Here is a 16,451-nt window from a genome sequence, read left to right as displayed (position 1 = left end):
ACTGAATGAATCATGTGATCAATCAATAAAGCAAGTCAAGATCAACCACAAGTTACAATTTCAAGAGCTTTTCTACCCATAACCACGAACACGATTGAGTTTGACTATAAAAATTTGTTGGCTAGAATTTGTTGTTGCGTCGTTTAAAAAATTAACCACGTGGATTAAATTCTTTAATGAAAGAGGCTCCTCTTTAAAAAAACAAACAAACAAAAAACACTGTTGTTACTACATTTCCCGTGATGCACCACGTTACATTTCCTGCTACGCGTTTAAATAGCGTAAAAGCCCCTCGATGATCGAGGTCTGCCTAAATGCCTGTTACTGGTGCTATTCTGCCTGTTAATAAATGCAAGCGCTTTGCTTTCATATTTATCTATATGCAGGCTTTACTTAATATGTTTGCTTGCACAGAGAAATATTGATTCTCTAAACAAGTGAATATGTTTTCTAGACTAGCCCCCGCCGCCTGAAATAAACACACCACCTCGATAAGTTGGTTTGGTGCACGCATGACGGAGCCTGAACAGACAATATAATACACTAAATAACCCAAAGTTGCTAAAAGACAAAAAGAAAAGAAGAAAACGAAACCCATCACGTTACAGACATGAATAAGCGAGAAGGTAAGTCGGAGCTATTAAACAAAATGCAAATAATAACATTGTCAGTATTTGAGATTTTTTATACTGTCATGTGTTTTAACTTTAGGTTGCGAGATATATGGCAAACTAATATCTAGAACAAGTTTACTCAAAATCTAGTGAGAAATTGTGTAAAACTGTTTAACATAATTTATCACTGACAATGCAGCTCACTGGAGCTGTTTACTGTGTCCTTGCCCGCTGCCTAGAGTCTAAGGGTAATATATTGACCATCCACCTGAAGTACAAATGCAGTCAATTTACATGTCTGTTATAATAATAAGCTTAAATGTTCTTGATTAAAACATTAATCTGTATAAGAGCGTTGCCTTTATGGTTGTGATATGGTTATAGTATTGGATTAATGTCTTTTTCCACAAAGATCTTATTTGATTTAGTGTTGGAACTTTTTTCAGAATTGCTATTTTTGTTTGGATGTTATTTTGTTTCACAATATTTTTAAATAGTAATTTTAAGATCACGTTTTCCCAGTTGTGTAAAGATATACAATGGGGATTTATTTATTTTATTTTATTTTTTTTTGCGGAATGGCTGGTTTAAAGGTAGAGAGTGTAAGATTTTCAATATTTTCAAAATAAATTAACTAAAAAAAATAACTACAATCATAATTAGATAGTTTTTAAACATGTAGGTTCCAGTCTGTCCATATTTGATGTGTTATTAAATTACAACTTTAATTAATGACAAAGACCCTTCTTAAATGTTTACCTACCAGTGACCAAAGAAAAAAAAAAAGTTCTTTTTGTCATTAATTAAACTTGTAATTTAATAACACATCAAATCGGGACAGACTGGAACCTACATGTCTAAAAAACTATCTAATTATGATTATAGTTATTTTATTAGTAAACTTATTTAGAAAATATTGAAAATCTTACATACTCCACCTTTAAGACAGTTTCTCAATATTGCCAGTTTTGTTGATAAAGGGTCTGTGTCTGTGAAGGAATTTTCTCAGCTCTTTCCATGGTGAAAATCAATAAATACCAGTAAAACATGTCTTTGTATAGTTTCTTTTTTAAGATTTATGTGCCATACACCACCCAGTGAAAACCCTGGTGTAAAAACTGACAATCATATACAATCAAACATGACATTAAAATGCCACAGTAAGCAACATGAAGGTTTGTCGCTTCATAATTAAGAAGTTGATGGCATAATTGAGCCAGACCAAGGCTTGATAGTCAGAATAGTTGTAGGAATGGACAAAATCCGCTTCACAGATGCAATAAAGTCTGGTTAAATTGGTATTTAATAATGCTCATTCCAAGACATTACGAGTTGAACCTTATCACAGGTGAAGGGTCTTCACATAGAAGTGGCGTTGCAGTGCAGGAGTGTGAGATGACGGCCAACCCTACCTCGCCTATCATTGCTGCCTTCAAAGGTAACTACATTCCTCTGCATTTTGACTTTTCCCCCATGTGTCTATTTCCAAATTCAGTATAAACCCCTTTCCTTCTCTCTTTTAAGTTTTCCAGCAGGAGCTCGATATTAAACACGACAAATACGAGCGTCTTGTTAAGATCAGCAGAGACATCACTATTGAAAGCAAGAGGACCATTTTTCTATTGCACAGAGTGACCACGTATGTCCTGTCTAAATTTGCATGCTCTAAATATTTCCCCTGTTTTACAACACTTTAATATGTTGGTTTGGAAGTTTATATAATGAGAAAAACAGAGGAATATAGACAAAGCATTTTTTTTTTATTTGAATGGATTGCTGTTTAGGCTGTAAATGTATATTTTCAGTTGATAATGTTGGTGAAAGCTTTATGATTTAAAGAAAGTAGTTTAAAATGTGAATAATTAGAAAAATCAATGTCATGTCAGTCAGCTATCCAATAAAGTTTCACTTGTGGATATCATTGACTGAACACTTTTTGATCCAGTAAAATATTTCTAATATCTGTTTTCTTTTGGGTATGAAGTGTACCAGACACAGAAGATATTCTAAATGAGGCAGAGGGCAAATTGGATGGAGTCAGGCAGAAGATTGGTCAGGTGGCTGAAGAACTGAGAGGAGAAGATATTCATCAGTTTCACAAAGCTTTCACTCCAGGTAAGATTCCTTACACAACAGAACTAAATGCAAAAACAGCAAAGTGTCAGGGGACCAAGTTATTAATAAAAAGTAACTTCAAATGGCAAGTAGAACAAAATATACTTTTTATTTTTCTGCATAGACAGACTTAGCATCACCAATATAACCTGGTTTCATATTTATTGACATTTAAATGGAATTTTTGCTGTTAAACATATTTGCAGTTATGGTGAAAGGAAAGTATTATTTTATTTATTTATTTATTTTTAATCAGCATAAATATTTTAGCGGTTGCATCAATGTTACAGTCACTCCAGACAGATTTATTGATGTGCAGAGTCCCAAGATGAGACGGTGAGACTAGGTCATTTGAAGTTTGGATGTTAAAGACCACAAGGATGCTCATCTTACAGCTCATCTTACAACTGCTTGGGGTTTTCTGTAGCCTCTGGTCAAAGCCTCTGGTATCAGACTCAAAAGCATTTATTAATCACGACACAAACAAACGTTTGATGGATGCAGCCAACAACACCACAAATCGACTAGATGCATCAAATACAAACAACAGAAGTCATCCTCCACCAACACCAAGGATGTCCAGACCACAGAAGTTAAAAACGTTCTCACACATATCAGTAATCTCACTCGTAACACAGCATAATAAATAAGATATCTGGTCAAGCCTGGAATTTGCACATAACTACACTGAATAGCTCGACCAAGAGCTCACTTCATGCCACAGTTAAAGCTCTTGGTGATAAAGTGGAATCAGTCGCTGAGAAAATAAACCCTTGAAAGGAGCAATACTGGACATACATATTTAAAGTATGTCGGATAACATCTTTTTTTGGCATGAACCCAAAACCGTAAAAAGATGATCAGATACTTAAAATCATTATTGAAAATTCGACACATCACCTTCCGCAGAGTTCGTCTGGATGACAAACAACAACAACAAAACAGCCATCTCATCATCGCTAAACTGGAACATTCTTTATATAAATAAGTTAAGTGCCGTTAATAAAAGACAAGTAATTTTTTAAAATTATTTTGTTACCAAGATGTATTTATTACATCTGCTTTATTTCTGCACGTTTTTAATTTGGTTATTTATTATTTGATTATATACTCTGGTCATTTTTCATCATACATAGATGTAGCTGTTGTTGATAGTGTGAGAGCATGACCTTGATGTAGGCTTGGATATGATAGACACACCCTCTGATAATGTTTTCTGACTTGCACCAGTTTTTGTTAGCGTAGCCATAATGTCTGCAGAATCTGGAGAAAAACATTAGAGGGAGTGAGGGTGAGCTGTTATCTAGCAGCTGGGGAAGTCATTTTTAGATTGTGGTCACTCAGGAATCACTGCTGCATCCTCCACGACGTGACCAGTGGCAGTTTCCACCAATTAGTGGTTTCATTTTTTTCCTCCTTTTTTCGCCTATTAGATTGCCACTAGGCTCATGGGTTCCCCAGATAATCTTTGCTTGAAGAGAAGTCTCCATCCTTATGTAATTAACCTTTTTTTTCATATGAGGACCATCAAAGATATTGTGGGCTAAATTTGAACGCAAATGCCACTGATAACAAGGCAGTCTGGCACTTTGATAAGCTCTTTAGCTTAACTGCAGCAATGAGGCAGTGAAAACAGTAATGCATTTTCCCATGATTCACTTGAAGCTCAGTGAACCGCTCTGTGGTCAAACAATAAGCACAATTGATCTTTAAATCTTCAGTATTTGTTTTTTTATTTATTTTTTTTGATCAGTTTTTGCAAATACAACATTGAATCTTATAGACTCGCTTTTGTCTGCGTGTACACTCAGCTCGTAGACTTTCCGAGTGCCACACCAGTGCAACCTGTCCTGCTTAGCTGCTTTTTCTCCGTGTCTTTGTTTGGATGTCGTGTCCATTAATTCTTTTGTAAGTTTCACTGACCAAAGGTAGCTGCTGCTTTAGAGTAAATAATACAAACATTGCCTTGCAATGAAGTCAGGAAATGAACTTTGCCTGCCTCTCTCAAAGCTTGTTTAACTTTTCATTTCATATCCCGCCCGTCTCAGATACTGTTGTTCTCTTTAGGTCAGAAGAGCAGCTGTGAATCAGTGGCATTGTTGAGAATTTTTGTAGCAGTGTTTTTTCCCTCTTTATTTTTAGTAAAAATGACCAGTTAAAATGTGACGCTTTGCCTCACACATATGCAAGATATTATATGTTTGGTAAGTTACAGCTTTGATAGCATGCAATTAAAGAAAAACAAACAAGTTCTATAGTCATGCATTTCTCAGAGTAACAAAAGCGTTCTGCATTTCACATAAGGATTACACAACGAGGAGCTGTGCATTAGACGGTTATAATGCACGACACAGAGTCTAGACCACCACAACGTTCATCGGAGTGCATTATAACCTTCTAATGCACGGATTCAAGTTGTTTGATCCACTTATACCATGGTTCCGCACAGTAAATGCTTTATAAAAAAAAAAGGTTTATTTCTTTTTGACAAAACTTGTTAAATATGCAGAAGGCACTGTTTCATGTTGGCCTTTATATAATATTAATGCTAAACAACCGCTGTCAAGCTACAGCGCGATTCTCTCATTCGCCTGTCAAAAACCACCTGATACAAGTCAGTTGAGTAACATGTTGCTATGGTGACACCTGTAATGGAGTGATATTACAGTGATTTAACTTGCCAAACTACATGTGCATATATACAAAAATAATGCACGCCAGTTGGCATTAGAATTATCACTGACCATGGTGTAAGTGCACTTACTCTTTGTGCACATGAGCAGAATAACTCCTAACTTCTGACTCTTAACAGATGCGTTGATAAAAACGACTGCTACAGATTCTGTGGATCTACAGTCGTGCACACGCATGTCCAGCCATTTCAAGCTGGATGAGGAAATAGACTGGAAGGATCACTTTAATAATCCATAATGACTAAACGATTAAAGTCAACAGACAAGAGATCCCTGTAGTGATTTAGGAAAATAAAGCAGTTAGTGTGGAGACATCATGCAGGCGCCTTTAGAAAGCTGTAGTCTTGAAGTTCTCATACCCCCCCACCCCCCTACCTCTTACCAACCATTCAGATTGTGGTGCAGCTGACTGGTCCACTGTCTTTGACCCATGCAGAAACTGGTTGTCGTATCTAAGTGAAAGTTGTTCAAGTAAAGATGAAGCACATCTTCCTGCTTGCTCCTTGTAGCACTTTGTGGTTCACTACAAGGACACAGAGGCGCTTTGAAGTCGAATTGCCGCTTGAAAAGTAAACTTCAGACACAAAGTCTTCCGTCCTGTCATTATTTGATTGTTGTTTACTCAGGAGCTGAAAACAAATGAGGGGTCATCTTAGCTGCCACCAAAAAAAAAATCAGAGACAGGAAACAGGTTTTTATTTGAATGATTATCTTCATTTATTGTGCAAAAATAGCAGGTAGTGGTTGCACATCTGTTGTACTAATTTAATACACAGATCACCCATTTTTAGCTGATTGTTGTAATTTCTTAAATAGAAAGTGCACAAGTGTGCATTAATGTCAGCTGCTCTGTTCATGAAATATTTGCATGTGGTTACTAATGTCATGCAGTGATGTAATTTAATGGAATCTCTTACATTAGGAATTCAGGAATATGTGGAGGCCGTCTCTTTCCTGCACTATATCCGTCATCGCAGCCTTATCAGCCTGGAGGAGATCAACGCCAGACTGGTGTTCATGAGAGCGGAAAAGGCGGATGTAAAGGTGCATTTGATCATGACTTCAAGCTTAAACTGTCATTTCAGTTTAGATAAATTATGTAGTTAAATGCATGGCTATAAAGCACCCTAAAAAATTGGAATAGCAGCCAAAGAAGTATCTTTCCTTCTTGTACTCTTGCCTGCTTGCTAAACATGAAACTACAGGCAGCCGGATGTTTAGCTTAGTGCTTTGCAGCTTGTTCAAACATGTATTATTTGGTTTTATGTTTATTGTATAACTATGATGAAACAGGCTGGCATAAGAACAGGATGTGTTTTAATTCCTAAATTTCTTTTTCAATCATGCTTTAATCTAAGGGTTCAGCTGAAGGCCTGCCACTGGGAACTCAAGTTCTGACCTTCCACGTGACGCCCTCCGACTACCTGCTAGGTGTGGCCGATCTGACAGGAGAACTGATGCGGATGTGCATCAGCAGCGTGGGCAACGGTGACATAGACACACCTTTCCAGCTGAGCCAGTTCCTGCGGCAGATCCACGATGGCTTCTCCTACATAGGGAACACGGGCCCGTACGAGGTGTCCAAGAAGCTGCACACACTGCGACAGAGCCTGGGCAAAGTAGAGGACGCCTGCTACACCCTCCGTGTCCGCGGCTCAGAGATCCCAAAGCACATGCTGGCGGACGTCTTCTGCAGCAGGACCGCACTCATCGACCCAGAGGAGGGAGTGGTGTAATTCTGTCCTGCAGCTTTAGTTGTCCTGTTGGTGTTCTGTGTGGCGTCATCTTCTTCTTTGGTGTCGTTCCACTCTGATGTTTGCATTTTTAATGGGATTTAAAAGATGGTTTTTGACTTGCTTGTTCATGTAGTTTTTATTTACAATATAAGCAGTGTTATAATAGACAATGGGCTTCTTTTTGTCTTTGATAAAAATCTGACGACTTCTGTTATTTCGCACGAATAAAAGTTCTGTGCCAAATATGCCATGCTTCCCCACATTTTAAGCTGCTTTGATACTGTGTTTATTTTATTTTCTCTCTGCCCTCCCCTATCTATCACACACAGATAATCTAAGGTGGAACCATTGGCCGCCTGCTCTCACCACATTCTGTGTAGAGAAGAAACATGCAACCTTTGTACACTGGCAGTTGCACACACACACACACACAACACAAACAAACCCTTGCCCCCCACTCTGACGCTTTTTGAACAGCCCTCATCCTACTGCAATGACGTAAATTCAAAGTTGGAGCGTGTGGAGGAATATTCCTGGCAGAAAACTAATATTTCCTGCTGTTTCCTCCTCACCTGATGGTGTTTATGCTGTCCAGATGAATGTTTGAAGGGGTGAGAAAAAAAACCTCTGGTGTTTGTGTTTGAGGGATGATTTGTTATCCTATAATCAGTCATAGAGACCTGTTAACTGTTTTAGGAAGCAAAATGTTTTGATTTAACCTCGAAGCAAGCTTTACTTTAAGGTTTCCACTTTCTCATTTACTGCCTCTTTTCTTGATAGAGAATTAAATGTATCTTTGTGTAACAAATTCTGCTTTGTGACAAATATGTCATTAGTTATTGTAACTGGTGTATCCCAGTTGCATTTGTTTGTTTTGCTCTGTTAATGATCCATGACAGGTTTAGGCTGTTATTGCGAGTTAAGTCTGACCCCTGTTGGTTAGTTTTGGTACTACATGTTAATACCCAGGCTCCCCTTCCACTGTGCTCGCTTATAATTCAGACAAGAGGTCCTCTGATCAGTCAAGATACACAGCATCTACGTCTTTGAGTGTCTGGTATGGGGACATGAGGAACTGATTCTTTGAGCTCTGCTGTATATGAGGCAGGCTCTTTCAGATTACTTACCTCAGATGCCATCAGATCCATTTCTGTCTGGGATGTTTTTCAGGCCAGGTTGAAACCTCAGACTCCTTGTCATGTCCTTTGAAGCTTTAGCAGAGTTTTCTTCTGCCCTGTTTGGTTTTCATTTTGTGACTGTGTGTGACTCTTCTCGTTATTGTACATTATTTTTGTCATTTCATTCTTCCTTAAAAAAAAGAAAAATGCAAAGACTTCATCTGCAACATATTAAAAAGTGTGTTGAACTAAACAAACTGAGTGTAGATGACATACATGCTTTTCAGAATTCTATATATGCTTTAAAAACATACCCTAAAACTAAGTTAAAGAAGTGTGTGGAATCAGATTTATGTTTGAAGTCTGACATCTGCTGGCAAAATTAGGACATACAGCACATCAGAATTGGGGCTGAAATTACTGATGTCCTAAATTTATATTTACATTGACTTCATTAGATTTTACTCATAATTTTTGCATGTTGAAATCCATGCAATTGTCAGAAAAATAAAAATGGAAACAATATTTCCAAGATTCACAAGAAGGTACAATTTTAAAGTAGTTTTACCCTGACCCCATTTTAAAGCCTCTCCTTTCAACTGCAGAAACTGAATATTACTGCAGTAAGTACAGAACTGCGTTTTGACTTTTCAAAATGTATGTTTGTTGTGCAACTTATTCCTGTGTTTTACCACATTAAGATCATTTATAAATATTTACTGTAGATCAAACTTTTGCATGTGTTTTAATACAATTTATTTTAACTTTTAATGACTGCTATGCAATCAGTGGTGGTTGCACTGCCAAGCAACTCTGCTATGGTTTGACAGACAGGTGTTTCTCTATCTGAGCTCATTTACACTTCACAGTTATATCAAATAGAAAGTCAGTAACGAGGTTCAGAAATTGAACACCTATATTACTTATTTTTTCTGTCAGCCTTGAATTAAATGGCTTTTTGTAAATATTAAACAGCTGTTGAGAGGTCTAAATCTAATCTCTTTGGGTTTACTTGACATGTGAGGTAGGCTATATTTTATTTTAAAAAGACTCTTCCTAAAAACAAACTGTGGTCATGAGTCCCTATCCAGTCATAGCCATTTTTTGTCTGCCAAAATACATTAAGAGCATTAACCCCTCAATAGCAGGCAGGTGATCTCATCTTGCATGCCAGCCAATGACGCTCATTTCTTTAATCCACCACCATAATGCATCAATACACACTGTTCCCTTACACACACTCCCTCCCTTTCTATTCTCAACTGAGCTTTTTATTTTAGACTGTCTTGTCCATCAGCCAGCCAGGCTGAATGAAAGGATCTTTTGGAAGTGTGGGAAGGAGGATGAAAAGAGTCTCCTCTATGTGGAGTTTGGAGCTTTGCTCTTTTCCCCCACAGAGCAGATTTCTTTTTAAAATAAAACATGCCCATCTAATGTAGTCTATTTTAAAGTTAATTAGTTACAATTTAGCATCAGAAAACAGTATATAAATGACTTGTTTCATAAATTGTTTTGTACTTTAGCTGAGAATGGTTTTGTACTTTATGCTGAGAATCCTACAGACTATGTGAACTTTATGCTTCATGCGACGAAGCGGATAATCGCTCCCTCCTCTCGTCGATCTGAAATGGTCTTAAAACAAAGCATGCTGAATCCAAACAGCTGCAGCAGTCGGCTTGTAGGCCGTCCGCTGTGTTTTCTGAGGCGGTCTGAGGAGTTTGGAGTCAAATTCCTGAACACGTAGGAGCTCCAGCTCCTCACGTTGCTCCAACACGACGCGTGACGCAGAGCGCAGCGGATAACGGATTACTGATCAGTGATCGATGTGCCGAGAAACAGACTTGACTCAGCTTTCACTTCTACCGTGTCACGGAACAGAGGGACTTTTAAGATTGTTTAATTTATTCTTTTGCCTTTAAGATCATGACTCGAAGATCATATTTTCTTTTTCCACGTCGCCTGTTTAAGCGCAACTGAACTCAACTTGATATCCACAGAGGAAAAATGTAAGTTTCTCATCTGACTGACAATCAATATTTCGCTCAGGGAATGTTTATTATAAACAAAGGGGGTGCGCGCACCAAGCCGCTTTTTTGTGTTATTTAAAAGTGGAGGAAAATGAGCCGGGTTGACTTTCCACAGCGGATATGAGATCAGTTCCTTTGGCTGGCTCCGCTTTTTCTAAAACATGGTCGATGTAACTGTGCTGTGCTGGGATGGGACTTTCTCACTTCTGAATATAAACTACCTTTCATTTGACAGATGTTTGCCGGACTGATGGGACTGCAATGTCACACCAACAAGCTGCTTCACTGCGATGTCACTGAAGGTAAAAAAAAGACAAACAACCTTAAAACTCCAAACAAAAATTCTTTCCAGCTTTTCTCACGCCAAGCCGTGATCATCTGCAGAAACTTGTCAAGCGGTCCTGAATTCGCACCGATACTTTTAATAAAATCTGCTAAAAAATTAAAGTAAAGGTATGGATTTCATACGTATGTTAAAGTTTCCAGAGTATGTATATATCAGAAGCTACAAATGAACAAGTTCTACTTCTTCACCAGACACAGATTAATTTCAGTATCTTGAAAATGTCTGTCAGGATTCCCTGATGCCCATCGCAAGTCTTAGGGGTCAAAGGCTCTCCACCAATCAGCCTATAGGAGGAGTGATGCGAAGTAATGACTTAAAAATGTAGAAACCCCGTTTGAAAATGTGGATTAATTGAAGGGGACTTATGTTGACATGTTCTCAGTCTTGCACCTTTACTGCCTGTCATCTATGTTTATACAGGATGTAGTTATAAGTTATAAGGAAGTAAATAGCTTCCATATAATGGAAGTATTTTGCTCTGAAACCATTAATCATGCAGAGGGTGCTTCAGATATGGCTTCTCCTTCATGTTTCCATGTATTCTCTGGTGTAGTCTATATGTTACATCAACATGTTCCCAGTTTGTTTGCCAATTCATTTGGACACTATACACCAGACATTAAATGACTTTTTATGTTCAGTATATGCAGCATGAATTCCCGCACATTCAGCTGGTTTTGTGATCCTCATGTGACACAGGAAGTGGAGCAGTTTGCTTATTAAAGTCTTACAATAGCTGAGCAGAGATGCAGTTGGGGGATGTCTTGCTTCCTGTTAACTAAACAGGCCTACATTACACACAGATAAACATGGCTTAACTCTCACTTCCCTATTCCTGCTGCTGTTGCTGGTCACAAGTGGCGAGGTATTGCACATCTGTTGAGCAGTGCTGCTTCTCAGGAGGTTGCTGACATGCAGATCTGCTTGTGTGTGTCCGCGGGTGCTAATCTTGCTCCTCGAACTTTTGTGTTTTTATGAGATCCTCGGCATTCCTCTGCTCTTTGGCTGAAACGCTCTCAGCAGCCTGTGGGACCCAGTGTTTAACCTAAAGGGCTCTGACAAGGGCCTCTTTAATCTCCAAAGGTAAATAACCATGCCTATTTTGGCTCAGGCTCTTCATTCTCTCAGAGTTTGTGCAGAATTACTCCAGCACAAGCAGCAAGTTACACTGGGAATGGTTTTGTTGTTGCACTGGGGTTGTTTTTATCTATTGTCTTAAAGCACTTTAAGTCTTCTTTAGCTTGTTTTTGTTTTCTGTGAAAGTTCCTGGTAAACTATTATAGCTCAAAGCCACACAGGAAGCAGTGAGTGACATGCCTCTGAAAGACTGAGATGGAGATGTCCTGACACACACACACACATACACACACACACACACACAAGCATAGCAAGTGAGCCCATAGGCATTTCCTTCCTCTTTACTGGGAAAAGTTGTCTTTGTGTAACCTCAGTATGGCGAGGCTTCAGTAACACCATCAGCATGCCTCTCTGCTTTCGGATCTTTGACTCTTTCTCTTACTGGTTAAGAGTGCTTTATAGAGTAACCATGACCACAGCAGATGGTGGGCGATTGTATTTGGTATCTACGATGAGGATTGGGTTTCTTAAATTGGTTCTGGAACAGTGGCCACGTCTGCAAAGCAACGCTAATGGATGAAGCTGTGTGTAACTTGAGCTGCAGTGTGATGGTCCCAGTGGGCAGACGGCTCTTAATGAACAGGGTCTTCTGCAGGCTAGACACAATAGAAACGCCCAAATATCACTCTCACTGTAAAGCCGGCTAACCATCCCAGCTCTTCCTTAAGTGGTGTCTCTTTATGCCTCTTCCTCTCCCATCACATAGGATGTTTGAGAAGTGACATCACTGGATTTCACAGGCTGTCGAGTTGTGGGCTGTGCTTTGTGGTCAAGTTTGATGCTCTGCATTCCTATCTTGACATACAGCTGCATACAGAAACACTGAATCTGCTGCTTTTCAATCACAAATGATCATTAGAAGTTTCACTAGAAGCAACAGCACTAACGCAATATTTTGTTTGGTTTTATTAGTGAAAACTCTCTCGCATTATCAAGGTTTAAAAGTGTCTAAAAGAGGTTTTATAATGACAAAAGGATGAGTGATCCCACTGTTTTTCAGCACAAAAGTGCCAGTGTGTGTTCGTGTGTTTTTAGTGTGTGCATGAGTGGGGAGAGAAAATTGAGAGCCAGAAGTGAAAGAGGGGGGGGGGGGGGGGGGGGGGGGGGGGGGGGGGGGAGTGCAGCTGTACACAAAGGGACTGTTGATTCCTGACATTTCAGCCTGCCTCCTCCTCTGAATCCTACACATTATATGTATTAATCATGTGACACTGCAGCAGGTGTCTGGCTCTGAACACAGACCCATCTTTATCATCATAACACAAGCGTCCTCTGCTGTGTTGTGAAGCACTTTGAGTGATCGGTTTAAGGGTGGGCAAGCTAGTTAGGTTGCTTTTGGTGTCAATTCAATGTGATTATCACTCTGCTTTGCAAGCTTTTTTTTCCTCATCTTTCTGCTCAGTGTTTTGTTTGGAGAGCAGCTCTACTGTTCAGCGTGGCTCTCACTGCCCTCATTAATTGTTTCCAGTAGCACCAGCAGCTCTTGTGGTCAAAGTTTCTGGCTGGCTGCTGAAGCCAGTGAAGCATTTCACCAAAACAGTCCAACATTTTACACAAGACTTGGACATCCGATCAGGGTAATAAGGAGATGGAAGACTAAAAGTACAGTACATCACATGAACCTTAACACTGTTCCAGATCCGTTAGATGTGAAAACAAGGATTTAATATAAACTTTTAAGGATTATACAATAACAGTTAGGGGTCTAAGCAGCTTTGTTGTAGAAACCTGGTCTCTTTTGTTCCAGCTGCTCAATATTTATGTTTTTTTTTATAAATACTTTTTGTACAAAAACAAACAAACACACCCATAAGACTGAAATGCAATGTTTAAAGACACAGAAACAGCTGGAGTCTCACGGAATCAACACTTACAAAGGAATCCATCTTGTTGGACACTAGGATGAGAGTAATGTTTTAACAGAAAAACACAATGTTTGGATAAATCAGCATGTTATATTCAGAGCTACAGGTGGATTTTAGGTGATATCAATGATATTTCTTGTTAATTTCAGGATAATCTGTCAGGTTGCATAATCTTAAATTGTTCAAGATGTAAATAAAAAATAAAGCACGGTGGATCAGTCACTGTATATTTTTCTCATTTATTTATTTAACATGTAAAACTCTACCAAAATCTCTCTCGCCAGTCCTGCGATGGACTGGCGAGCTGTCCAGGGTGTACCCTGCCTGTCGCCCAAAGCCAGCTGGGATAGGCTCCAGCTTCCCCGCGACCCGGAATTGGATTAAGCGGTTCAGAAAATGAATGAATGAATGAACTCTACCAAAATAGAGGCAGACTTTGTAATTCATGAGGTTTCATAAAAACTGTATGAAAGTGTCAGATAATAAGGCTACTGTTATCTGACCACATATATGTGTACAACTTTTCCTACTTTGATTTGAATTTAAATTTAACTTTCTTTTTTTGCCCTTTATTTTATTTTCAGTTCAATTTTTATGTTTATTTTGGATTATTTCTGTTTTCTTTTCTTGTTTTCTTTTTATTCAACTTAACTTTGTTTATTTTGGTGGAATTTTGCTTTTATTAATCCTTTCCAAAATAATCAACAATAGAGAAACACAAATGTTTTTTTTTTTTTCAGCCTGAAATACCAGAAGTCCAGGGTTTGACTTATGCGTTGGCCCATCGTTCCACTTTTCAACAAAGTAGTCATTTGTGCATTGGGTATAGTAATTTTAAAATAGATTAATAATAAAAATAATAAAAAATAATGAAATAATAATAATAAAAAAAAATAAATAAATAAAATAAAAATATAATAATAAAAATAAAAGTTGAATTGAATTAATTTATTATTGTAGGAATTCAGTGATGCCAGTGAACGTATCTAAAATGCTTGTAATGAACATTAGCATTGCAGCTTGTGATGCCTTTTTCCTCCTCACATTTAAAGAACAAAATTACATAGAACTTCTTTAATCATTTTGTATGTTATGTTTATTTCACGAAATACTTTTGAGCCCTCTTACATTTTTCTCCACGTTTGTCATTTCGCTGTCCAGTGACCCCATTCTGAGTGGATTGCTTGTATGAAAGCAGAAACTCACTCTGTTTTACTCATCTGCACATTGTCTACATGGTTTTAGAGGCAGTTGTCACGAGCAATGTGTCTGTATTTTCAAAGATAAACAAACTCAAATGTAACTTTTGAAACTCTTGTTCATGTAGCCGCGTTTCCCCTGAGAGTCGTGTCTTAACTCAGATATGACTGTGGCTTTGCTGTTTCCCAACAGCTGGAGCAGAACTGTGGGAAATGTCACACAGCTGCCCAGCTTGTTTTCCATCCACTTTGCGGTGTTAGCTTTGAGGGTGGTGGGCTGGGACAAGCTGAAAGTCATTTTGCTCTTCTCATACCACAGCGGGTATATTAACCATGCAATATTTGACATTTTTTTTGGTATAATTAGTTAATTTGTCATCAACATTTCCTGCTGCTGTTCATGATTATACAGTTAATCCTGCCAGCTCGATGAGCTCACAGTTTATCTTCCTCATGACCGTGTTGTCCAGCTTAATGGTTAATCTGTGCATCGACAGGTGGCAGAGCATCAGGGACAGCTGGCAGCTCCGGCCGTAAGAGGCTCCATCGAAGACCAGGTTACATGAGAGGAGAGCAGTCCAGACTACAGTGTACTGTGCATAGCTGGGAGGAGGAGGAGGAGGAGGAGAGCAGATCCTGCATTAGGAATGGAAAATCTGGATATCACACTGACATCACCAAGGCAACCAACGTTCAAAGGCTTAGTCCAACTCCTGCTCTAAAAGTGTCGTGCACCTCCTTGAAAAATCCAAACTTTCTCTGCTCTGTTACTCATCCTCCTCCGTCTGTGGACTGCAACCCCGTTCTGAGCTCATCCAACCATGTGGCTTCATCCTCACCGCCTCAGAACAAACTCAAGTTCAGCTCAAGCCTGACTCCCCAGTCTTCGCTGGAGGACTCCTTTAACTCCAGTTTCAGTTTCATCCAGCAGTCCCTCAGCTCCAGTCAGAGGACAAGCAGGACCACTACTCCAGCACGGGAACCAGAACCACTACATCAATCATCAAAAGCACCAAAAGTGGCAGAAACTTTCTCCACTGAGCACAATTTTTCTAAACAAGCACTTCCTGTCCTGCCACTGCCTTCCTCTGCTCCAGGCGGCCGCGTGCAAAGAGAGGAGCTGTTATTAGGCGGGAGGTTTTGGCGGGAATGTATCTGGAGTAGCAAAGAGGTAACATCTCACCTGGACTGTGAATCTAGATCTCTTGATATAGAGGTTACCTCGTCTCTGTCAGTGGACTCAGACACAGCGTCTGCCTCCTCTGTCACTTCCGGCTATGACAGTGCCACACCTGCCTCAGAGCAAGGCTGGGACAACCTGTTGAAGAAGTATGAAGGGGTTCTGCAAGACTGCCTCCAAAACAACCGCACTCACACCAAGGTGGGCATTACTGACACCCACTGTGGGAATGACATACAGTCAAATTTTACTGACTTCAACTTGATTCCAAGACCAAATCCAGAGTAGAGACTCACTCCAAAGCAGAAAACTTCTCAAAAAGTATATATCCACTACCAATCAACAGTTTGAGCACAATTTTCTATTGAATTTAACGGGAAAGTATGTTCAATCTTTCACCGGTACTGAATATATATGTATA

At 39.1% G+C, this 16,451-nt stretch overlaps 2 protein-coding genes across 2 annotated transcripts in view; both read left to right on the top strand.

Moving 5' to 3' along the window:
* The first annotated feature begins 341 nt into the window (after nucleotides 1-341).
* On the top strand, nucleotides 342-8,422 carry tsnax (translin-associated factor X). The gene is made up of 6 exons (XM_079248696.1): nucleotides 342-626; nucleotides 1,963-2,052; nucleotides 2,139-2,253; nucleotides 2,599-2,729; nucleotides 6,345-6,466; nucleotides 6,781-8,422. The coding sequence occupies exons 1-6, from the start codon at nucleotides 611-613 to the stop codon at nucleotides 7,156-7,158; spliced, it is 852 nt and encodes a 283-aa protein (XP_079104822.1). The 5' UTR covers nucleotides 342-610; the 3' UTR covers nucleotides 7,159-8,422.
* A 1,644-nt stretch (nucleotides 8,423-10,066) lies between these two features.
* disc1 (DISC1 scaffold protein) overlaps nucleotides 10,067-16,451 on the top strand; it is a 45,924-nt gene continuing 39,539 nt past the window's right edge. The window contains exons 1-3 of the mRNA XM_079248436.1: nucleotides 10,067-10,282; nucleotides 10,539-10,605; nucleotides 15,348-16,231. Coding sequence (XP_079104562.1) covers nucleotides 10,539-10,605; nucleotides 15,348-16,231 — 951 coding nt within the window. The 5' untranslated portion in view covers nucleotides 10,067-10,282. The remainder of the gene's footprint in view (nucleotides 10,283-10,538; nucleotides 10,606-15,347; nucleotides 16,232-16,451) is intronic.

This window comes from Telmatherina bonti (genome assembly GCF_933228915.1).
Source record: "Telmatherina bonti genome assembly, chromosome: 11".
Classification (NCBI taxonomy): domain Eukaryota; kingdom Metazoa; phylum Chordata; class Actinopteri; order Atheriniformes; family Telmatherinidae; genus Telmatherina; species Telmatherina bonti.
The sequence above is the reverse complement of the archived record's forward strand: the minus strand, read 5'-3'. Positions and strand labels throughout refer to the sequence as shown.